The following is a 22,399-nucleotide window of genomic DNA, read 5'->3' as shown; positions in this document are numbered from 1 at the left end:
TTAACTTCATATGCATTTCAGTTACAGAATTGCACAATGTATACCTCAGAAGATTGTCAATGTGTGTGTCTTTACATTTCTAAAGAAGATTAAGTTTGAACCATTTTCCCTTTTTGTGCATTGATTGCATATGGGAGAGGTGAGTGTCTGCTAAGCTCCTAATAAGCTTATATCCTATGAACTCTTAAAATTACCTTAAATTATATTTTTCATGTTTACATAATATTTATCATTTCATTTTTTTACATATATTTCATTATTTTTATGTTTTCACCATATTTGAGGTTAAATGTATTGCACTGTTCCTTTAACAGAAGAGCTATAATTGTGCATTTACACCGAAGGCGGTGAGAGTAGCCGGAAGTTATTCGTTTTCAATGGGAGCTGGTGGCGATAAGTTGTGAAAAGCATTGCGTTGCGTAATCGCTGGTTTGGACGTTGAAGAGAGTTGAAATCAAGTCAACTTTAAGGTAATGAGCTATGACGTGGTTTGGCGGCAAGCAATCGGAATATCGAAGTCCTCTGCTTGAGACGAGTCCAGAGAACACTGTCCAGTAAACATTGGTTCTTCTGACCACATTTGTCCCCAGGGGTTTGACTATTGTGGTCAGATTTACAATCATTCACAATGTTGTCTTACAGCGACATACAGTAAAAAGATTACTAGTGAGTTGACAGGCTTTTTTTGTCTTAAAAAATAATTTAATAATTAATCTTATGCTAACTATAACGACAATACAAAACAATATTGCTGCTTCAGAATATTTCAGACATATGGACATATTGGATAACACACCACATGCAACAACTTGAGCTTCCATTGTTAAGTTAAAGTGCTTTGAGTGCTCAGAAAAGCACCAAATAAATGTAAGGAATTATTATTATCATTAAATACATTTTATAAAAAAATGTGCAGCATTTAAATGCTAGAATGCAGGGTTTTATGCTGTAACATAAGCGATATGCTAATATGCTGCAATGGTTAATTTAAATACAAGGCCAATGTAGTGAATTTTGACGCTCTCGCTGCCTTCGGCGTGAATGTACAGTAAAAGTGAAGACACACTAAAACCTGTGCTTTGTGTTATCATATATGTTTTATCACTAACTGGTTTTATTTGGTTTAAGAGTTACCCCTTTCTGCACTGATTACACATGGAAAAGAAGATCTATAAGGGCGAAGACATGACACACTGTAAAATCTGTGCTTTGTGTTAACAGATTAAAATGCCAAATCGTCACAACTGATATACATCTTATTTTTGAGAAGAAAAATAAACAACACAGACAGCATTAACTTTACATGTGCATATTTAAAAGAGGTTTATTAATTAGTTAGGCTATCACTTTCTTAATACACTGTAAAAAAAAAATTCTCACTGCCTTAAATCTTTTCGTTGAATCAAATGAACTTTTCTAGTCAACTCAACTTACTTATCACACTGACTAAAATATTAAGTTTAACTTTACTTTAACTTTCCTTTAACCTAAAAAATGTTGAAACCTGATTAACTTATTTGAAAAAGCAGCATAAGATTATTTGTTTTGACTTTTTGTCGTTACAATTTTTACAGTGTAGTAATGATTAGCACTGAAATCACTTTGTATGGAGAACAGTTTTGGACAGGATATAGATTAAAGGTTATTAATTTTAGTTATTTATCTTTTTTATCTGCAATTAGTTTTTTAATAAAATTAAAAAATCATTTGAATTCACAATCAACAGATCTGTCAATTATCAAAGAAAAAACATTACTTAACATACTGTTATCTCGATTAACCAGTTCAGGTATTTTGGGCTAATTCCAGGCAGCGGTTATGTGACGGTATTTGCATACAGACTTACTATTGGTTTAAAAGCACTTTGTCAGTCCTTCAAAGTGCAAAGTAAAATACACCTTCAGTCATAACTTTTTCATGAAGAAACTCACAAACATCCGAGGATTCCCCTTTGTGTCGGACACACTGGCTTTACTTGAAACAAAATATCTCTCAGAGGCCCTTAAAAGAGGTGAGGAGTTTTGTTTCCTGTATATTTACAAAGTGTTTGTACATGAGTGAAATTAAAATGAATTAAAGTCAATGGGACAAAGATTATTTTGTTTGCAATTCATGATTATTGTTAATTCAATATTTAACTTAATATATCAACTCAATGCAGTAAATGTCATGAATGGGATAACTATACGATTGTATTGAAGCGTTCGGACTCTCTCATGAGTTGTCCTATTTGCCTGTTTATTGCAATAAAGTTTCATTGTTTTATTTCATTATCAAGACTAGAAGTTTAATAATTGTCTTCTAAATGTCAAGCCAAAAATTTAAAGGAATTTCACTACCTTGTCTGGTAACTTCACTGGTATTTGCAGTTCTGATCTCTCTGACTTTCCTGTATTACTGGTTCCAAACAGCTGGCCAGTTACTCTGCCTAAACCACAATATATATACAATTACTTTGGCAAAGACAGCGACTCTCTTTTTGATGCAGAAAATAAACTTATTCTTCTGAATTTTTTTTCACTGACAGGTATTCTATTGTAAATAGACTAACAGTAGAGAATGGCAGTGACTGTATATTTTTTGATAGTAATTAGCTTACAGTATTACACTGTTAATACATTTGACCTTATCTTACTATGCATATTACAGTAAATTAGAATTACTATTTAAATTACAAAACAAACATACACTTAAAAAATAGGCAGGAAATGGCTGGAAAATAATGTGATATTAAAACCAACACTATCAAAAAAGTTTAAGAGAGTAAAAGGGCAGTTTATTTTCCTTTTATTTGAACGAATTTATAAACGGAGACTGTGCTTTCACAAATATTATTTCTTTTAAACCATGAGACTATTTATAAAACAACTGTTTCATCATTGTTTAACAGAAACAGACTCATTTATTTATTGTTTCAATTGTTGCATTATGAAATCTTGATCTGTACTCTGACAACTTTTGGTATTGAATATTTAATGGAACAGTTCTCCCAAAAATGAAAATTGAAAATTCTCCTCTCAAAAGAAGATGTAAAAAAAATGCTGGAAATCTGTAACCACTGACTTCTATAGTAAGAATAACTAATACTTTTCCAATGGAAAATTGTGGAATAACAGTTATTAATTTTAGTTATTTAATTTTATTGACAGTAAAAAAAATATTAGGCTAATAGTCAACAGATTATTTGATTATTAAAATAATTGTATAATTGTAGGTTGCAGGTGTTTATCACTTACCCAACATACCGTTATCTGATCTGAATTATCTGTAATCTGATAAACCAGTTCAACAGTTTCAGGCTAATTCCAGACAGTGGTTTTGTCTATAGTTCCAAAGTTACAATTTGGTGTATCTTACTTGAGTGAAATTAAAATGAGTTAGATTCAATGGAACTAAATAATTTTGTACTTTTAGAGTACATATCAACTCCATTTAGTGTCATGAATAGCAACTAAACTATGGTATTGAAGCTTTCAGGCTCCCACATTTTTGCGAGGTCTTACAAGCTATGTTCTTTGTTATTGAAGACTAAAATTTATGATTTCCTTTAAAGGTGCAGTCGTTGATTGCCTTCAGAAACATGTTTTGTGGTGCTGCTTGAAAGTCTCTTCATATGTTGAAATGCTCTAAATGTATTTATATGTGTATTCATATTCTGGGTAAGGCATAAGACCAAAAATGTTCATCCAATTAAATATTGTCAGGCGGATAATTCTCATCATTCTGATAAGTAGCCCAAACTGTCTGTCAGCAAATGTAGATTTGAACAACTGCATACCTGTTCACGCAGATCCACCGATGCGCATTCACGCAAGCCGTGGTCACGTGGACACGAGTGACAGCTCTTAAAACAAATGCTATATCAAAACTTTTAAAAATCCTGAATTAATATTGGAGTTACTCTTGCACGCTGGAGGAAGGATGACACAATGACTGAAGTATTTTGTTTAGAAAGGTGAAGTTCTGATCTAAAACTATTTTGGGTACCCAAAGCTGATGTAGATTGTGTTGATTTACAAATAAGTTATATGTATAGAAGCAAAGACTATGCAAAGACTATAGAATACACTTAAAAGGACTTTGACAGAAGTGTTGTTCGGCAACTGAAATATTCCAGCAAATGATTGATGTGACTTTTCAGATTCATAAGGGACCTTTTACAGCATTTATTTAGTTTAACAACAAAATATAAGTAAATAATGGTATTCCGCCTAGCCTCCTTTACTGAGGTGAAGATTTTATACTAAATTGGTTTATTTGTGAACAATGACAACCTGTAATGTGCTCCCTATATTGTTTCCATGCTGCTTTGAATATTAAGTCTGAAATTGCATGCAAGCATGGCTTAGCAATAAGTGTAATACCTGCAGCCTGCCGGCCAAGCACTAAGCATACAGTAGTTTCTTTAGGACAAAGTGCATGAGAAAGTGAGACTGATGAGAGAGTGACGACAAGTTTTGCTTGCTAACTACATACCTGAAAATGTGCTAGAAATAATACAGTTTTTTTGTTGGGAATTGCAGTATCATAAAGTACTAATAAAGTTTTCTAATGGTAAATGACATGAACTAGTGGGTCTCTGTCATCTTTAATGTGCGTATTCCCAATTTCAGGAGGGGTGTCTTTGGACGACATGGGAGGGACTGTATTTAAAAGATATTATGCCAACCGGTTAGCATTTAGGCAGATCACAAACTGCACCTTTATATCACAGAATGTCAAGGCCAAATTTTAAAGGAATTTCAGTGCCCTGTTTGTTTACTCCATTGGAAATTGAGGGACTGGTCTCTCATATCCAGCCAGCTTTTCAACTACAAAACACAGCCCAAACCACGATGTATAGAAATTTACTTTGTCAAGGACAGTATCTCTCATTCTTAATATATTTTATACTGATGACAGAAAATAGTAAAAAGACTTTGACAGCTGATAATCTGACACACTTTTTACCATAACAAGATACCTAAATAATGTTTGAAAGGGCTCTCGAGCATGCATCATGTGTTTTTTTAACTCATAACTTTTTCAAACATATATTGCACAGCATTATTTAGAACTGTCTCTCATAATTAAAAAAAAAACAATCCTGAGTTAAACAGATGATTAAACAGACTCATGGTGTGCACAATTCAACACAGGTGCAAAACAAAGTTGTTTTGCAAAAAAATAAAGATAGATTTTGTGTTTGCGCCTTTTCTCATGCAACCTTTTTAGGTTCTGGAGTGTCTGCTAATTTGCTGATGAGTGGAATTAGGTGTGTTTTACCAAGAAAACTTGCAAAACATGCAGTTTGGGGTAAGGGGGTGGGGTAAATAGTTTGTCTTTGACAGCTGACACATTGAAACTTTCCCATATGAGACACTGTTTAAAAGAGAACTTGAGCATGCATCATGAAAATAGTATAAATTCACTGATCTATGCAATGACTGAGTTGCTCATTGTGTTGTAAATTGCCACAACACAGAGAAGCGCACAGGATGTGTTCATGCGGCCATATTATTATCGCCTTCCATAGGGGCGGTTTAGTTTACACCTGGTCACTTCATACGTTTTTCTGCTTGGATAGCTTTCTGATCATTGAAAACTGTTTGATTTACATTTAACCACAAAAATGAATCTTCGATGAATCCAGTCTTCAAATCTAAATATGACAATTTAGCTAGGTTACTTCAACTATAGCATCAGATAAACCTGCACATTTCCCTAAACATAAGCTATATCTTATTTAGCATACAAATTATTTTATATTCAGGCTGCAGGAGGCGATATTATAGGTCATTAAAGGCTGAATGAAACATCTATTTTGATACTAATTTAACATTTTTATTTTATTCAAAAAATAAAGCTAAATGAAAAAATAAAACAAATTTCTCAAACTGCTATCTGTGGTGTTTCCATTTTATACTGCATTTGCACCATTATCTGACTGTCATATAGCCCATAACATAAAATTTGCATATGTGGTTTCAACAACCAGATGCATTTTCAGTGAACATGTCCAGTTTAGTCTGGAATGAGTCCCAGATACCTCTTGAATGGTTTGTATGATCAGATTTATATCCATCTCGAAAGCATTTCGGACAGCATTTGCAACTGCCCATTTCATGATTAAAACTGCATAAAGTGCCCCAAAGAGTCACTGTGCACCTACAGGAGTGATACGAAGAGCGCCCATGTTCATAGGTTCAGTTTAAGCTATTTTAGCCATTTATGTACAAATTTTAAGATGTTTTTCTGAAGCAAAAGCAGTGCCTAATTAAATTAATAATGAACTAGTCTTTTTTTTTAAGTGTTTTTTAGAGCCATATGTAAATACTATTGAATTCATTTATTCATTGTTTATTTACTAGTACATGTGTTAATCTATCAATAATGTGTGAACATATTACCTCCTAGCTAAACAAACACGTTTGTATAACTAAACCACTGAACAGGGCTCAAAATTAACCTTTTTGCTTGGTAGCACCGGTGCTACTAAGTTAAAAAATTCTGGCGATTATATGAAGGATTAAACAGAAGCTCGTGCTAGATGTGGCACGCAGTTTCCTGAAAATTTCATCCCACAGACTTTTCATAGTGCACTTGAAGCCAATGGAAGTCTTTTATCCACTCTTCGAAAAGTGTAGATGGTGGATTAACATTCAGCACATGATCACAAGTAAGATGTGTCATTTATAACTTTAGATGCCATGTTTTTAAAACAAAATCTGTCAGTGTTATCTTCATTCTCATCTTCAGCGTTTTACAATTTTTCGCGGTAGTAGCTCTCTCTGTCATCCCAGCCAGAAGGCATTGACTGAGCTGATATTTCGATGCTAGAGAAGCGGTGGGCCAATAAGAAGAGTGCAAAGGCGGGGCAAGCATTACGGACTTGGCTTTGTTTACTGCAGCAAGTTGACATGACAACTGTTTTAAACCATTCCTGAGCGCTGCGTTTTGCGTTTCAAGTGCAGGGATGCATTCTGCGTGAATGTCTCCCAAATCCGCGCATGTGGTGAACATTTTGCAGTAAAAACTGGACGCACACAACAATCTTTTGCACTTGCACAAATGCTCCCAAATATATTTCGAGGTCACATAGATAAAATTTTAAATAATTTAAAAATAGTCGCAATTTTGAGCCCTGCTGGAATAACTACAGCAGTCGTGATCGTCTGATCTTATATGAAGCATGAGATTGTGATGACATATGATGACGTGTACAGGTTTTGTAGTGCTGTCCCAATTTCTAGGGGTAAATTTTGAAGCCGCTCCCCTTCAAAGGGCCATGGGGAAGGGGAAAAGGGAGAGGTAGGGGTATAAAAATAGATTTGGGATTGGGCCTAAATGTTAGAAACTAACTGTGATTCTGACAATTGAGACAAGATCATCATAGGTTACCTGACTAGTCTAAAGCTTAATAGGCCCATGCTTAGTATAGGGATGTCCCGATCCGATGTTGATATCGGTAATAGGTCCGATATCAATCCAAAAAAACTATATAGGACTGCTTTAAAACCTCCGATATAAGCAGTCCGATGCGCTCTAAACATTACAGCTATTCTATTCAGCAGCGTCCAGAGCCAGCGTGCAAAGCCCAAGAGATCACAAAACTGCTAAGAACTAACTGCTTTAAGAATTAAGTCCCTTTAAAAATTAACATGCTCTTTACACTAAGTTATGGTGTATTACGATAGAAATCTATTGTGATGGTAGCACACGCTAACGCTATTAATAACAGCACATCTGGTTTATTTACTTCACGTCAAGCGATCTTTACATTGTTTTGTATACACTGCTAAGCAATGCAAGGCACCGAATTGCAGCGAATACTCCTGAGAATACTCTGCCACAGTCTCGCATGCTCTGCTGCTGCAGACCCACAGATATGCACTGGACACCTTTTCTGACTTTGGTAGTAGCTTTGAGAAGAGACGCAGAAACGCAGAAAAAATTTGTTTTTTTTACTTGAACACACTGAAAAGAAACAGTGTCATGTAAAAGGTGTTAAATGCTAAACATTTTTGTTGTTTTAATTGTTTGTTAAATAAGAATAAGAAATTATTCTGTTGCTGAGGGCCGTTACAGTTTAGAAGAAAGAGTGGTATTACTTTCAGGTAGAAGGAATATTTAATTAGAGGCATTCCCATGTTTAACTCTTCTTTAAAAAGCCCAAAAAGATAAAGTGCTCTGTTAAACAGTGTCAGCTTTGCACATAAGTTTGCAGTTCTGTCTTTATTTAAATTGTCGTACTTTTCCCATGTGGGAAGTAGGGTGGAATCCGTGCAATATATTATGCAAATAAAATTAATTTTGATAAATAAAATTATTCTTAAAAGTCACATTATTTTATGTGTTGTGGAGAAAATTTGTGTTTCAATCCAGCAACTGCAAGTATATTTATGCTAAACAATGTGTGCAATATATATTATTATAAAATTAGTAATGTTTTGCTTGGGAACATTTATACAGCCGTAATCTTCGTATGATACAAACACCGCTTAAATTGATCTGATTATGTAAATGTTTGTACTAACTATACTGCACATTTTTATTATTTTAATAATAACTTAAAACAATAACTCCCTATTTCTGCTGCCCAGTGTAAAATATATTTTTTTGCTTGAAACTGGATCAAAAATTAATCAAAAAGCTGTGTGTGAAAATGAAATTTTGGACACTCAACCTTTAGTAGTTGGTCAATTAACAATATTTATTTTTTCTTATGTTCCTACTTTGAGCTGTTTCTACCATTTGCTGATGGTAAAAAATAAATAAGTGAAGTGACCTTTAATTAGTATTTTGCACTTTAAAAATATTTTTTTGTTTATTCAATTAAGATATTTTTCAGGGTCCTAATATTTATTCTTTTATTCTTTTTTATATATTCCTATGTAAAAGGTTCACATTTATGCAACCAATAGTTAATAAATTGGTCATTTTTGTCCCTACTTACTGTTGCTCACATTTGTTCTCAGTTTGATCTAGTCGTTCGTACATTCCACTCAACGAAATCGGTAAAAGCAAAGTATTCATGATTTGTGCTGATTATTGTATCGGATTTGTATTGGTATCGGTTAGTACTGAAGGCTGCAATATCGGTATCGTATCAGAAGTTAAAATGTTGTATCGGGACATCCCTAATGCTTTGCAAAGGGCAATGCACTATGTAATGTGACACATCCATTCAATAATCATCATTCAACTTTTGTGTGACTCTGATCCAGTCAATTTGCCTAAACAATTTAGTCGCTGACAGTAGATTCTTATTGATGTAATGAGAACTGACTGTTAGGTTAAATCCTGATCCATCCATAACTTAATGATATTAGGGAGGATATCATAAAGGTATGATAGGTATAATAGACATTTTTACCATACCATAAAGGTAAAATTGTATATAATTTCAATTATGTAATTTTTTACACCTATATGAATTTCTTCTGCAGAACAAATACTTGGCATATAGTTGTATATGTTTTGATACTAAGAACACTATGATTTGTGTTTTTGTTCTTAAACAGGTGCCAAGATGAAAAAGAAGAATGTGGTGATGATTGCATTATTTCTGACAGGTCTCATGTGCCTGCTCATTACCATTAACAAAATTGAGTCTAAAGAGGATGTGAGTCCAAAGTGCAGGCGAATAGAAGAAATGCTTCATAATCTTACCAATTTCCCCAGAACTCAAACTCCTCAGCCATCATCTGCACCTTGTTACCCAAATATGTCAGCTTATAAACTTCCTGAATTCTCTACTCTGCAAGATCATATTAAAGACTTTCTGCTTTACAGACACTGTAAGAGTTTTCCCATGATTCTCGATGTGCCTGATAAGTGTGGTGGAGCTCAAAACTCTGCAGATGTCTTCCTCTTGCTGGTTATCAAGAGTTCTCCAGAGAATTACGATCGCAGAGAAGTTCTGCGGAAAACATGGGCTGAAGAGAGATTGCACAAAGGTGTGTGGATCCGTCGAGTCTTTATAATCGGTACAAGTAAAAGTGGCTTTGAGAAACGCAGGCTGAATAGGCTACTGAAGCTGGAAAACAATGAGAACAAAGACATTTTACAATGGGACTTCAATGATTCATTCTTCAACCTCACACTGAAGCAGATCCTTTTCTTACAGTGGATGGACAGAAGGTGCCCGAACGCCAGATTCATTTTAGATGGAGACGATGACATTTTTGCCAATACGTTTAACATGATAGAGTATCTTCAGGGTCAAGAAGACAATGATGGAAGTAGACATCTCTTTACTGGGCACCTTTTGCAGAAAGTAAAGCCTATAAGAAAGCTTTCAAGTAAATACTATGTCCCAGTTCAGATACACGAGTCTAACAGATATCCTCCATATTGTGGAGGGGGCGGCTTTCTACTGTCAGGCTTTACAGCCAGAACGATCTACAAGATGTCGCACTCTATAATTCTGCTGCCCATTGATGACGTCTACATGGGAATGTGTCTGGAAAAGGCTGGCCTCCAACCAACATTCCATTTTGGTGTAAGGACCTTTGGTATGAATGTCCCAATTAAAAACGCAGACAAACTTGACCCTTGCTATTACAGAGAAATCCTTGTAGTCCATAGATTTCAGCCGCACATGATTTTTGTGATGTGGAATGAAATACAAAATCCAGATTTGCAATGCTCAAAGACACATTATTCTCTTCAGACAAGCAACACTAGTTCAGTATTTATGTGAACTATTCCTACTCAGCAATTATTGTAATGACTTTCATGCTTAACATAAAATAAGCTATAAAGCTGTCACAGGGCAGAATCCTAATGGACTTTAATTTTTTATTATTACATCTAAAGTACATATTTTGTTTCATCAGGTAAATTCTCAGTAAATGTTTAATTTTCTCTTCTTGTCTCATTTCTTATACATTATAATTTCTTTGTGCAGTTGGCGTTTAGTCAATGCTTTTTCTTCTCATTTATTTTCAAAATAGATCAAGAAAGAAAGAAAGAAAGAAAACATAAGGGAAAAAAAGAACACCTGAATATACATATTAGTGTAGAGTACCAACTAAATTTACATGGGTTTTAGCATCTCTTTCAAATATTCTGTACTTTTGTTTAATGTTGGTCCATAGTTAGATGGCCTGTGTCACATGACTGTCAGAAGTGACCATATGTGCTGCCACTCTGGGTTTTCTATGCAATAGGAACAGGAAGAGGCCAAACTGACTTAAAGCTACAACGTTACTTTTCCACAACATAGGTCTGAGTGAAGTTTTTTATAAACTAATTTCGAGAGGATCACGTGCTTATGATAGCTTGCAGCTGGCCCCACATTATTCAATTCATGATTCACCAATCAGACAATTCCTAAGCTACTATAAATACCCTAAGTTCCAAATGACAGTCATCTTCGTTTTGAAGAATCCCCCCTTCCACCCCTACTCCTCCTCCTTTCCTAGATGGGTGGCAAGATGGCCCAGTGGTTAGCACTCATCACTGGTTCTAGTCCTTACCAAACCAGCCAACGTTTCTGTGTGGAGTTTACATGTTCTCCCCATGCTCACATGGGTTTCCCTCGGGTTCCCCAGTTTCCTAGCACCGTCAAAAAACATACAGCCTTATTTAGTTGACTTATCCAAATCATCACCATAGACATGCTCCTAGTAAATAGTTATCTCTTAAGAGCAATCACTATCTGTTCATTAGTTACTACAGCAGGGGAGTTCTTGAGATCTACCTGAGCTCAAACTCCCCTTTCGCCTTGCTAACGGGAGGGTGCCCCGGGCTCGAGGATCTTTTGAGCTCAGGGCTCAAAGCAGCATGCCAAACAAGCTTTATAATCAATCATCAGCTAAGAGTAAACCCTTGAAATCTTAACTGACATACCAAGACAGATTGAGATTATTCACTAATAAAACAACAACCATTGGTGCATTGTTCTTTATACCAAAAGACAAACAAACACATCTCAGTTGTACTTGGGTGTTAAAACTTTAAGACTTGCCAGAGCAGAAATCAATTCATTCATTTATTTATTCATTCATTTTCTTTTCAGCTTAGTCCCTTATAATCTGGGGTCGCCACAACAGACTGAAACATCAACTTATCCAGCATATGTTTTACCCAGCGGATACCATTCCAGCTGCAACCCATCACTGGGAAACATCCGTACACATTTATTTACACACAACACTGCCGACAATTTTAGCTTGACCAATTCACCTATAGTGCATGCCTTTGGACTTGTGGGGGCGATCATGCTACCCACTCCACTTCACCAACATGCAGCCCGCTTCCAAATCCTTAATTCTATATATTAAAAAATATTCTGCCGAAATACTTTTTCAATGGGGAAAGCAAAATAATCTTATATTTTCTTTTCACATAATATTATTTTACTTACCCCATTGGCAGATTATTTTGTTTTTTAAAGTAAAAACTCACTTAATTTTGGCATATTATTTCTTAAACAAGACAATAAATTTGTGCTTCATGAATTTAAAAATGAATGAATTCATGATTTTAAAAAATACCTAGAAATAAGACAAAAATCAAAGATAAAAAAACATTTTTGCAGTGTATGCAAAACTGAGGAACATGAGACATGATCAAATTCAGGTCTGGACACAAAATGTAGAATTTACAGATTATATATTTATTCATCTACACCCCAAAAAGAGATATATTTAAGTGCCTTTTGCTAATTTAACTCATTGTCCTTATTGTAAAATTTGATTTGTATGTCATGCCAAATCATCTGTTGATGCAAATTTAATATCAATTTCTGGTTGTGTTTTCTTTGACATTAGAATGTCAAATACAACAATACATCTCTGTCGGTCTCTTTTGTCAGGCTTAATTATAATTTACCCTTTATCCACAATCGATTTTGTGAGCAAATGAGGGTAACTTTACTCTGATGTACTGTAGGTAAAATATTTCTAAACCCACAGTTTTTTTTTGTATTATTATATTGCTATTGTTCATGCTGTGTGTGTGTGCATGAGTGTCTGTGAGGGCTGTATGTCAGAGTGGAGCTCATTAATAGGGTTGGGTATCGTTTGGTTTTTTTTGGAATACCGGTGCTAAATCGATACTTTTAAAACGATACCGGTGCCAAAACGGTGCCTGAATCGATACTTTTTAGCCACAAAATGATGGTGGATGACTCTACAAAAATATTTTATTTTTATTTTTTTATTATTTATTATTTTATTATTTAAAAATCATTTTAATAGAACAATATAATTACAGTTTAAAATAAACATCAATTCATATTGTATTACATTAATACATTTAATTTGATCATTTGTTGGTTAGCATGAATTTAAGATTTGCATTATGAAATTACATTGGCTTACTATTAACCTGTGGGGGGGTGGGCAGGGGCCACGTACTTTTAGGAGCACATTCTAACATGTATATTACAAAATAGTTAAAAAATTATTCAAAGTCATTTGTTTTCATGCTTCACTCTGCAGTCTTCATAAACAAGATAGTTAAATAACTTAAACTCAAAATAATCTTCCTTGTTCATTTATTGGACAAGTAACGTTATACTGGTGTAGGATAACACATTTCTAACATTCAAGTACATCAAGGCACATTGCTGCACCTGTAAACTTTAACAGGCCTACAGTTGAAGTTAATTTATTTTGCTCTCCCATTCATCAATGTCATCAATGTCATCCTATTGTTTCCTAAAAAAAATATTATTCAGGAGTCATAATAAGTTATATTTCTTATTGTTTATTTCGTGCATTGATAATGACCCAAACAAATTGAATGACAGTAAAACGTAGCAATTTTACCCAATAAATGCGTTAATAATATCAACTGATTTATATATAGTCAATCAAATGAACTTAAACGAAAATTAAAAACTGCAGCAAACATTTATTTAGCCCCGAACTACAAAACCAAATGTAAAACAATTTTAGTATCAGTTTTGCTTAAGTTGCACGCTAGTGTTGTAGGAGAGGGGAGTGGTCGCTTTAAGACTTGCTATTTAAGGGAGTTGTAGCCCATAGCGAAGTGGGTAGTGTAGTTCGACACGCATGCTGGATGATGTGAGCTCGCTGTGTGCTGTGTGTGCAGTTGAAGCAGAGGAAAAAAGTTTTACTCGGCTTTGTTTTATGTTCATTCAAGTTATTCCACCTGAGAACTGTTTGCACCGTGAACCTGACAACACGAAAATAAGTAAAAGAAGGGCATGCATTGATTACTTTTGTCCATCTCATCCTTTGCACGAGCTGTTACTCTGCCACTGGACATTACTGAAGCGGAGAGAGTAACACTAGTTTGATCATGTATAAATATCATTATAACTATATTATAGAAATATTATTATAACTATGCCTAAAACATCCCGACAATCAAAAACCAAATGACATATCACAGGCGATTGTCTTCTGAGTGCACCAGACAAGAATGACACTCCTCATAGAGCTTGAGAAGCATACATGATCTACTTTGTAAAATAAAGACTTGCAGGTTAAAGAAACGGCGTAGGAGGAGGTTGCTGCGGGCCTTAGTGCAGATAAAAAAGTTTTTTGTTTTTTTTAAAGTGTATTTGTATATATAGAGAGATACATAACTAGATAGAATAGACATAGAGATAGAAATAGAAATAGGTTGATCTCTGCAGCAGCTGCCGAAGAGCTGTGCACTGCAGACGCAGCTGGTATGAAAGACAAACGCCTGCGTGCTACTTCTGCTCTCCATACGCGCTGCTCACGCACTGCTTTTGCTTGCGGTCTGAAACAGGCATTACACGCAACTTTTAAAAAAGACAGTTGCTGTGTAAGAATCCTTGCTTGTACAATACGCTTTAGAATGCTTAGTTTAAGCAAATTGGACGAATGTGATCATGCGTGTAGATCTGAAGAGTGCCGCTCTCGCTGACCGAAAACCAGGCTAAATGCGCTGCACTACGTTGCATGCGTCTGTTCCCTAGCGACAATAACAAACGCCTGATATCGTCTGTTCGTATTCCTCAAAGTTGTTCAGAATTAAATGTTTAGTAATGGTGTGACACAACGCCTATGTGTGCCTTTTGTCATGCACCCTTTGATGCTTCTTAAGTTTTTGCCGCAGCACCGAAATTAGGCACCGAAATTCATTCGCTGATTTAATACCGGTACATACCGGTTACCAAGGTACCGGTGCTATAATGGCACCGGGTTTCGGTACCCAACCTTACTCATTAATATTCACGATCAATAGAACTATGGTCAGTATGGGCCTTCTAATTCCCAGGGCACTTTATGGAGTAATTAATGAGCATATACATTTTTTTTTACTTTACCAAGCCACATGCCTAGTATGTAGATATCAAAAAACAATTTAACTTGGTTGAACTAGGTATTGCGCTCCTAATTCAAAACACTTATCCAACATTATGAAGCTGCAGGCTCGGAAACCCAACTGCATGCTTAGATGGCTCAGACCTGCACTTCCAGACCTTTTGTTTTCTCAGACAGTGCCACCTGCTGTTCGACAGATCACCTAACCTGAATTCAACTGCTTATAAATTGAAATTTACACAATTTTTCTACTATAAAATATTACACTATGTTTGAATACACTATTATAAAAAATATTAAACATCCTAGATTATACAGGTGGTGAATGAGGACATTCCCCCCATTGTGTAAAGCGCTTTGAGTGCCCAGAAAAGCGCTATATAAATGTAAGGAATTATTATTATTATTAGAATATGATTTAAAGCATTAATTCTGTAGTATTTTTAGTAAATAGATATTGTTCAGTTACTTACAAATATTGAGTCATTTATTGTTTTATTTTAATCATTAATGATTTGTCATGATTTGAGGGACTGAATATTACCTCTTTCTTCACATACAACAAATTTTAGTACTCAGTAACTTTCCCACAAAAACACTTTTTTTGTGTGCTTTTTCATGAGGTCCTACAAGTGGTCAAGCTGTAAACAATGCAGAGAAAAATTATGAAAAATAATAATTGGATGAATAATTGTTTATTATGTAACAAATAAAATAAATGCTTTACATTCTTCTTGGGAAGATTTTTTATTTCTTGAGCAAAAAACTGTGGAAATATCTGCACCATTTGGTGCACTTGTATTAGTGTTGGCAGAGAACCCCCTTTTTAAATTGTAATAACCTAAGAGAACTCATATTGTAAATTCTATGCAGATGAACTGATATTATGATTTCCAAAGATCTTGTCATTATTACAGAACCTATTAACAATTGTTAAACTGTTATTGTGTTACTGTTATTGTCTGTGGTAGTACTTTCAGATAGATAATACAGTAATACTTACAGTAGACCTACATAACACTAAAATAAGTTACAAATAATAATTGTGTTACATATTATATATTTTATTTTAACATTTTTACTTTAAAGTTTTTTATTTTATTTTACCAGAAAACACTGCTAGAACACTGTCCCAGAATGGTACAATAACACAGAAAATTAAAGCAGTCTTCTGACATTAATTTTGATAAAATCAAACACTTAAATAATTATTTGTAGGTGTAATAAGATGCCACATTGATTTATGTCATAAAACTTGATAGTTTTCAGGAATGGCTTTAACAAAATCAATAACCTCAGGCTTACTCACATGTTTGATGTTGCTGCTTGCTAGAAAGTGCTGGTCTGAGCGTGCAGTTGGGCCTCCGTCGCTGTCGCCTGCCCCAACCCAACCGCAGGTGGTACTGTCTGAGAAAACGATGGGTCTAGAAATGCAGGTCTGAGCTTGCAGGTCTGAGCGTGCAGCTGGGTCTCCAGGCCTGCAGCTTCACCCTACTCACACTTATTCACTAGGCTCCTCCTCCGATGACTCTACACAACAGGGCATATGCAGAAGTATGCAGAAGGACCTTTAATTTCGCAGTAACCTGGGTCAATCGATTTCAGTGAACTGTATGCAGTTACAAAATCGGCTTGTGTAAAGACTTTATTTTTAAACTAATGATCTCCACTGCCTCATTTAAAGCGGGTCTCAGATTGTACAAGAAGCACTGCATTAAATTCAATTTTCTCGCACCATGTCTTTAAAAATAGGAAAATTTATTTTACTACAGTATTTTCAATGATGTTTCTGCACTTGCCTGCTAATCCTGACAGTGCGTTAGGGCTGTGCAATTAATCGAAAATCCGTGTACACGTGTGAAAACTCTTTGTCTCTGCAAAGCTCAGTTCTACGTGAAAATGACTAAAAGCATGTGCTGCAATGTAACTTTTGCAGCACGGGATGCGCATCATTCATATTTTTAGAAGCGCAAAAGAGCACGTGCTGTTGTGTGTGTGCGCTCCGTGCTTAACTTCGGACAGGTAGTGTGTGTGTGTGTGTGTTGCGTGCGGGTTGCGCGCGTGTTTGCGCCTCGGACAGCAGAGCACACACATCTAACGCGATCTTAATGTGAGCGCTTTAATGGTCAAATACATGCACATTTGTGTCAGAGCGCGGTGTTTAGTGATTATTCATATTAACCCTCATTTGTGTAATAAACAAACAGGTTTAGAATCAAAACACACGAGAAAGAGAAACCATATCAGAGCCGCACTATTCTTAAAGTGACAGCGTGCGATATACCTGCTGCTGCCAACTGTTTTTATTATTAATCAATAATAAAATCAAAAATACAGTGAAGATGCTTAAAGCACAGTTTAAACAACAGATTTATTAGCTCATTTCTAATAACTGATTTCTTTTATCTTTGCTATGATGACAGTACATTATATTTTACTAGATGTTTATCAAGATACTAGTATTTGGCTTAAAGTGACATTTAAAGGCTTAATTAGGGTAAATAGGCAAGTTATTGTATAACAGTAGTTTGTTCTGCAGACAATCAAACATATATATTGCTTAAAGGGGCTAATAATATTGAGCTATTAAAATAGGTTTCAAAATATTCAAACCTGCTTTTATTCTAGCTGAAATAAAACAAATAAGCCTTTCTCCAGAAGAAAAAATATTATAGGAAACACTGTAAAGAAAATCCTCTGTTAAACACTATTTGGGAAATATTTATATATAAAAATAAATTCACAGGAAAACGAATAATTTTGACTTCAACTGATAATCGTGATTACAATTATGACCAAAATAATCGTGATTATGATTTTTCCCATAATCGAGCAGCCCTACAGTGCGTGCGTGTAAAAGGCTTTGAATCTCGTTTTACGCTTGAACAACTAAATGAATGCTGAAGTGCGGATTAAACGATTATAGATTTCGGTTGTATGATTATAGTCTGAGAAATAATCAGGATTTCACGGTTTTCACGATTATTATGCATTCATTCATTTCAAACCCCACTAGTTTAGAATAAGATGAAAACTCCTTTTATTTTACAGTGTTATTCATTGCTGCTCAGTAACTAATCAATAAAGCACAAAATAATATAAAAAACAAAAACTAGTAAATTTCTTTCTTTGTACTTAAAACTAAGTGAATGTTTTTGACATTTAAACAGAAATAGTTTTACACTGTAAATGACAAAACAATAAATAAATAAAAGAAAGAATAAAAAAAAACAGTATTTATCTAATGCAGGGCTTGAAATTGCCAGTGCTCCCAACTTCTTTAAAATTTAGGAGCACCAGAAAAGATTTAGGAGCACCCACCAAAAATTAATGAGCACCACTGCAACTTGTATATTAACGGATTTATTGTATCTGAAAACAGCATCAATTAGGACTATCAAAAACCAAAAACAACTATCTAACTAATACTGTGATAACTTAATATTTATGCAATAATTCCAAAATGAATGTCTAATAATTATAAAATATTAATGATGTTGAAAATTACAATAATACTTACGATGAATTACATTTCTCATTATCATGCTGCCTTGAATGTGTGAGTTATCTGCTATAAAAAGTTCTATTGTTACTTTATGAAAAATAATTCTATGATTTCCATCAAAAAAAATGAAGCATTGCAGTAAGAAATGTATATTTTGCACTATTGTTTTTACATGCATGTCAATTTAATTAACAGAAAGAATGGATAAAAAAAGGTAAGAAAAGTCTCACTTCTGCACCTCTTTAAAAATGTTCCTCTGATTTTCATCTTTCTGCATTTGTGAAAAAAAGCAGGCGAGTCAGCCGGCCCATATAAGCGGAGCAGAGCAGGATTCTCGCGATGACCACCAGCACAATACTGTTGTCATGAGCTGCAGTTTCAGTTTAAACTTAAAGTAAAGGCGAGCTTATTTGGCGATGGTATGTACAGTGTTAGATTTTACAATAAGCGGACATTTACAGTGAATGCAACACATTGAGATTCAGGCCATTAAACAGCTGTTCCACTCTGAGTCTTTCAGCGCTCTCTACGAAATCACTTAGTTTGATCTCGGCTGGTGGATTAACATTCACTACATGATCGCTCTTATCGACACCATTATTAATAACTTTAAGTAAGTTTGCAAACCTGTGTACTTTTAATGTACTGCTTCTTCCTCAAACTTAAACCACAAAAGCCCCCCATCATCCCAACAAGGTGTGCCTGAAAAGCATGAGTGTGCTGCGTCGTGTGCGCGTCCCTCCAATGGAAATAACGAACTTGCATGAGCTTGCCTTAGTTAATAGCCTCAGTCATAGTTAATCAAGTGTGTGTGGTTATTAGTCTCAGTGACAAACTAGCGGACAGTTTAGTTGCATCAGTTTTGTTCCGTGCAGAAACACGATGTTGAGAAGCCTTTACGATTAATAAACCATGACGAATTAAAGTGTGGTTAATAGTGAAACCGGTTAATCGTTGCATCCCTATGCTTAGGTAAATTTTCTTGATTATATTTTAATTATATTACAACATTGATGCTGATGCTACATTAACTGTTTATCAGAAGTTTATTAGTATGGGAGGAAACACTAATGTAGACTAACCATGTTCGTACACGATGTTCTATACAGATTACTTTTAAACACAAATCTTTGAATAAATACGTACTGGTCATAGACAAGCTATATATCCGTGTAATCTTTATTTCTCACTCTTTAACCCCCAAACACAACAGAGAGCTTCCTGCCATATGTTACAGAGAAAATTCAGTAAGTTTGCTACATCCACCTAATGCTCATGAAAATAGACAGTGGGCAAGCTAAAGGGACGAGTGTTGCTTTGGAAGGGAGAAATTTAGAGCAGCGCATTTATATGCATTTGGATTTAAAGGGCACCTAGGTTACCCTTTTTCCAGATTTAAGATAAGTCTTTTGTGTCCCCAGAATGTGTGTGTAAAGTTTCAGCTCAAAACACCCTACTTATTATTATTTAAAACTGTCTGAAGTTTCTGTTTTATAGCTGGTAAAAGCTTGTTGCTGTTTTTTTTTTTGTACTGTGCCTATAACCCTGCCGGTCCTACGCCACCCAACCCGCTTTGAACTGGTATCGGTCACTCTAACAAGGAGGCTAAAGACCATGACCTCTAGCATCTGTCACTAGAGCACCTATAGAGGTCAGAGAAGTCAGGTTTACCTGCACAGCACTTAAGGCTAGTCCTCCCCACCCAGCAGGTGCCTGTCAGTAGTATACCTCAATCGCCACCCTCGGCTACCTCAGGAAGCAGATCTTACGTAAAGTTGTGAGAAATACTACAGTAAGAACTTAAACAATGAATATTTGATGCATTTGTTGTGGGGTTGCATCGATGAGTCACACACAATGTCCCCACAAAGTTCACGTACACACACACACACAGATGCACGTGTTTAGCTTTGCACTGTTTTTGCATGCACACTGTATGTGACAGGATGCAGGATAATCTCCACTGCTGTTAATATTATTATATGCGTTAATAAGGAGACATATTAATACGCAGCTGTCAATCAATATTGGTGGGTGGGGGGAAACGAAATCCTGCATCAAGTTGCAGTCGGTCTGAAAACAACTCCATTTGGTCCACTGTTTTTTTATGTTGTTACATTTGAAAAAAAAAGAACTGGGTGTGTTTATATCACCTCAGCATGACGGTCTATACACTATACCTACACATCTGTCTGTCCAAACAGCTTTAAAAATAGATTTTTCACCATAGGTGCCCTTTAATTTTGCATCACAAAGTATTACAGTCTTGATGAAATAAATATTATGTTACCACAAGTTTTAAATAAATTATCTTTTGTTAAATAAATGCTTAGAAATGGAGATATTTAAACGTCAGTTACGGGTGATGATCACATGGCCTAGCTCTCCGCCAGAGAGAGCCTGAGAGACAGGCTGCAAACGCTGTTTGGATAATGTTTGTGCAGTGATGATGTTTACATTCATAAAAAGCCAGTTAAGTTAGCTTTAATTTGCATGAATTTAATGTTTTAATAAATAAAATATGTAATAAAATAAACAGATATAAAATTAAATGATTGCAAAGTTATATCATTTTAAACTTTCATAAAAAGATATTAAACCTAAGATTAACTTTAAGTTAAACACAATAATAGCATATTATGCCGTTGGTTTTTAATAAGACTTAAAATAATGTCCATTTTTGCCGATGAATTGAAGTTGTGCGCCTTTCGTACACATGCATAGGCGGTATTTTTCCCATCTTTTCTGAAAAACTACTGTTCCACAAGACATCAATCAAAATCTGGCTTGTACAATAGGTATTCACTCAGAGAATGACCACACAAACATGCTTATGAAGGAGTGGTCGTTTGTGTGCGCTAAATATCGAAAAGTGTACGGAACATGGTTAATCTAAGCTAGCTGTGCATATAGCCTATTAGAAGCGTAACTACGTGTGACAAAAGAAAAACTTTCCTCGACAAAATGAGTTTTTGTCTTAACAATCACCTAAAATTTCTATTTTAGAAACGTTTTCTATTTATTTTTCAGAGCTGAATAACAGCCAATATCTTGAAAATAAAATAAACAACGTTAGCCTTAAAGCATGAACTCAGTTTTACTGTCACACGTTAATTATGTTGGAGGCAGCAGGCTAATACCCATGCTGTTTGTTTTTATGTCGACATTACTGAGACTTGCACTTGGTTATACTTAAATATGATTTAACAGAACTCAGTTCTCACCGTAACTTTGTTGAAGGAAACCCGTTAAATATGATGTTTCGTCGGATTTCTGCCGTTGCTCCGCTGGAATTTGAATCTGCTCCTTCCAAACCAACGGCCGTCTCACTCACGCGCAGTCGCGCACGCGCACACGCGATTTTTGCTTTAAGATTTTATTCGTCAAACACTAATATTTCACTGCTGTTTGATAAGTTGGCTAAACACAGTTTAATATGTTTAGTGAATATATTTTCATAATTTTATCTTCAGACCGTGAGCTAAAATTATTTTGTGTAGGGATAAAAGAAGTATATTGATTCAATATTTAACTTTCAGTTTCCACTTTTTTAAAAAAAAGTAAAATATTTCCCAAACCTTACCCTGTTGAAGTGTCTCAGTTTGATGTACAAAAAGTGCTTTTTATTTGTACAAATAAA

At 35.0% G+C, this 22,399-nt stretch overlaps 2 protein-coding genes across 7 annotated transcripts in view; one reads left to right on the top strand and one right to left on the bottom strand.

Moving 5' to 3' along the window:
* lonrf1 (LON peptidase N-terminal domain and ring finger 1) overlaps positions 1–22,087 on the bottom strand; it is a 203,374-nt gene extending 181,287 nt beyond the window's left edge. For 2 of the 5 annotated variants that reach the window (XM_087262623.2, XM_087262621.2), the window contains exons 1-2: positions 21,984–22,087; positions 16,564–16,784 (exon numbers count right to left, since the gene is read on the bottom strand). The gene's annotated coding sequence lies outside the window, so the exon portion shown is untranslated. Of the gene's footprint in view, positions 1–2,339; positions 2,429–16,563; positions 16,785–21,983 lie in introns of all 5 variants that reach the window. The other 3 variants (XM_087262625.2, XM_087262624.2, XM_087262622.2) reach the window with 2 other exon arrangements.
* On the top strand, positions 1,930–10,848 carry b3gnt3.1 (UDP-GlcNAc:betaGal beta-1,3-N-acetylglucosaminyltransferase 3, tandem duplicate 1). Of its 2 annotated transcripts, none has more exon segments than NM_001009903.2 (2): positions 1,930–2,011; positions 9,504–10,768. In NM_001009903.2, a coding segment is annotated over 1 exon segment (1,173 nt). In that variant the 5' UTR covers positions 1,930–2,011; positions 9,504–9,511; the 3' UTR covers positions 10,685–10,768.
* Positions 22,088–22,399: the final 312 nt, after the last annotated feature.

This window comes from Danio rerio, chromosome 8 (genome assembly GCF_052040795.2).
Source record: "Danio rerio strain M-AB ecotype USA chromosome 8, GRCz13ab, whole genome shotgun sequence".
Classification (NCBI taxonomy): Eukaryota; Metazoa; Chordata; class Actinopteri; order Cypriniformes; family Danionidae; genus Danio; species Danio rerio.
Note: the sequence above shows the minus strand (reverse complement) of the source record. Positions and strands in the feature narration are given on the sequence as shown.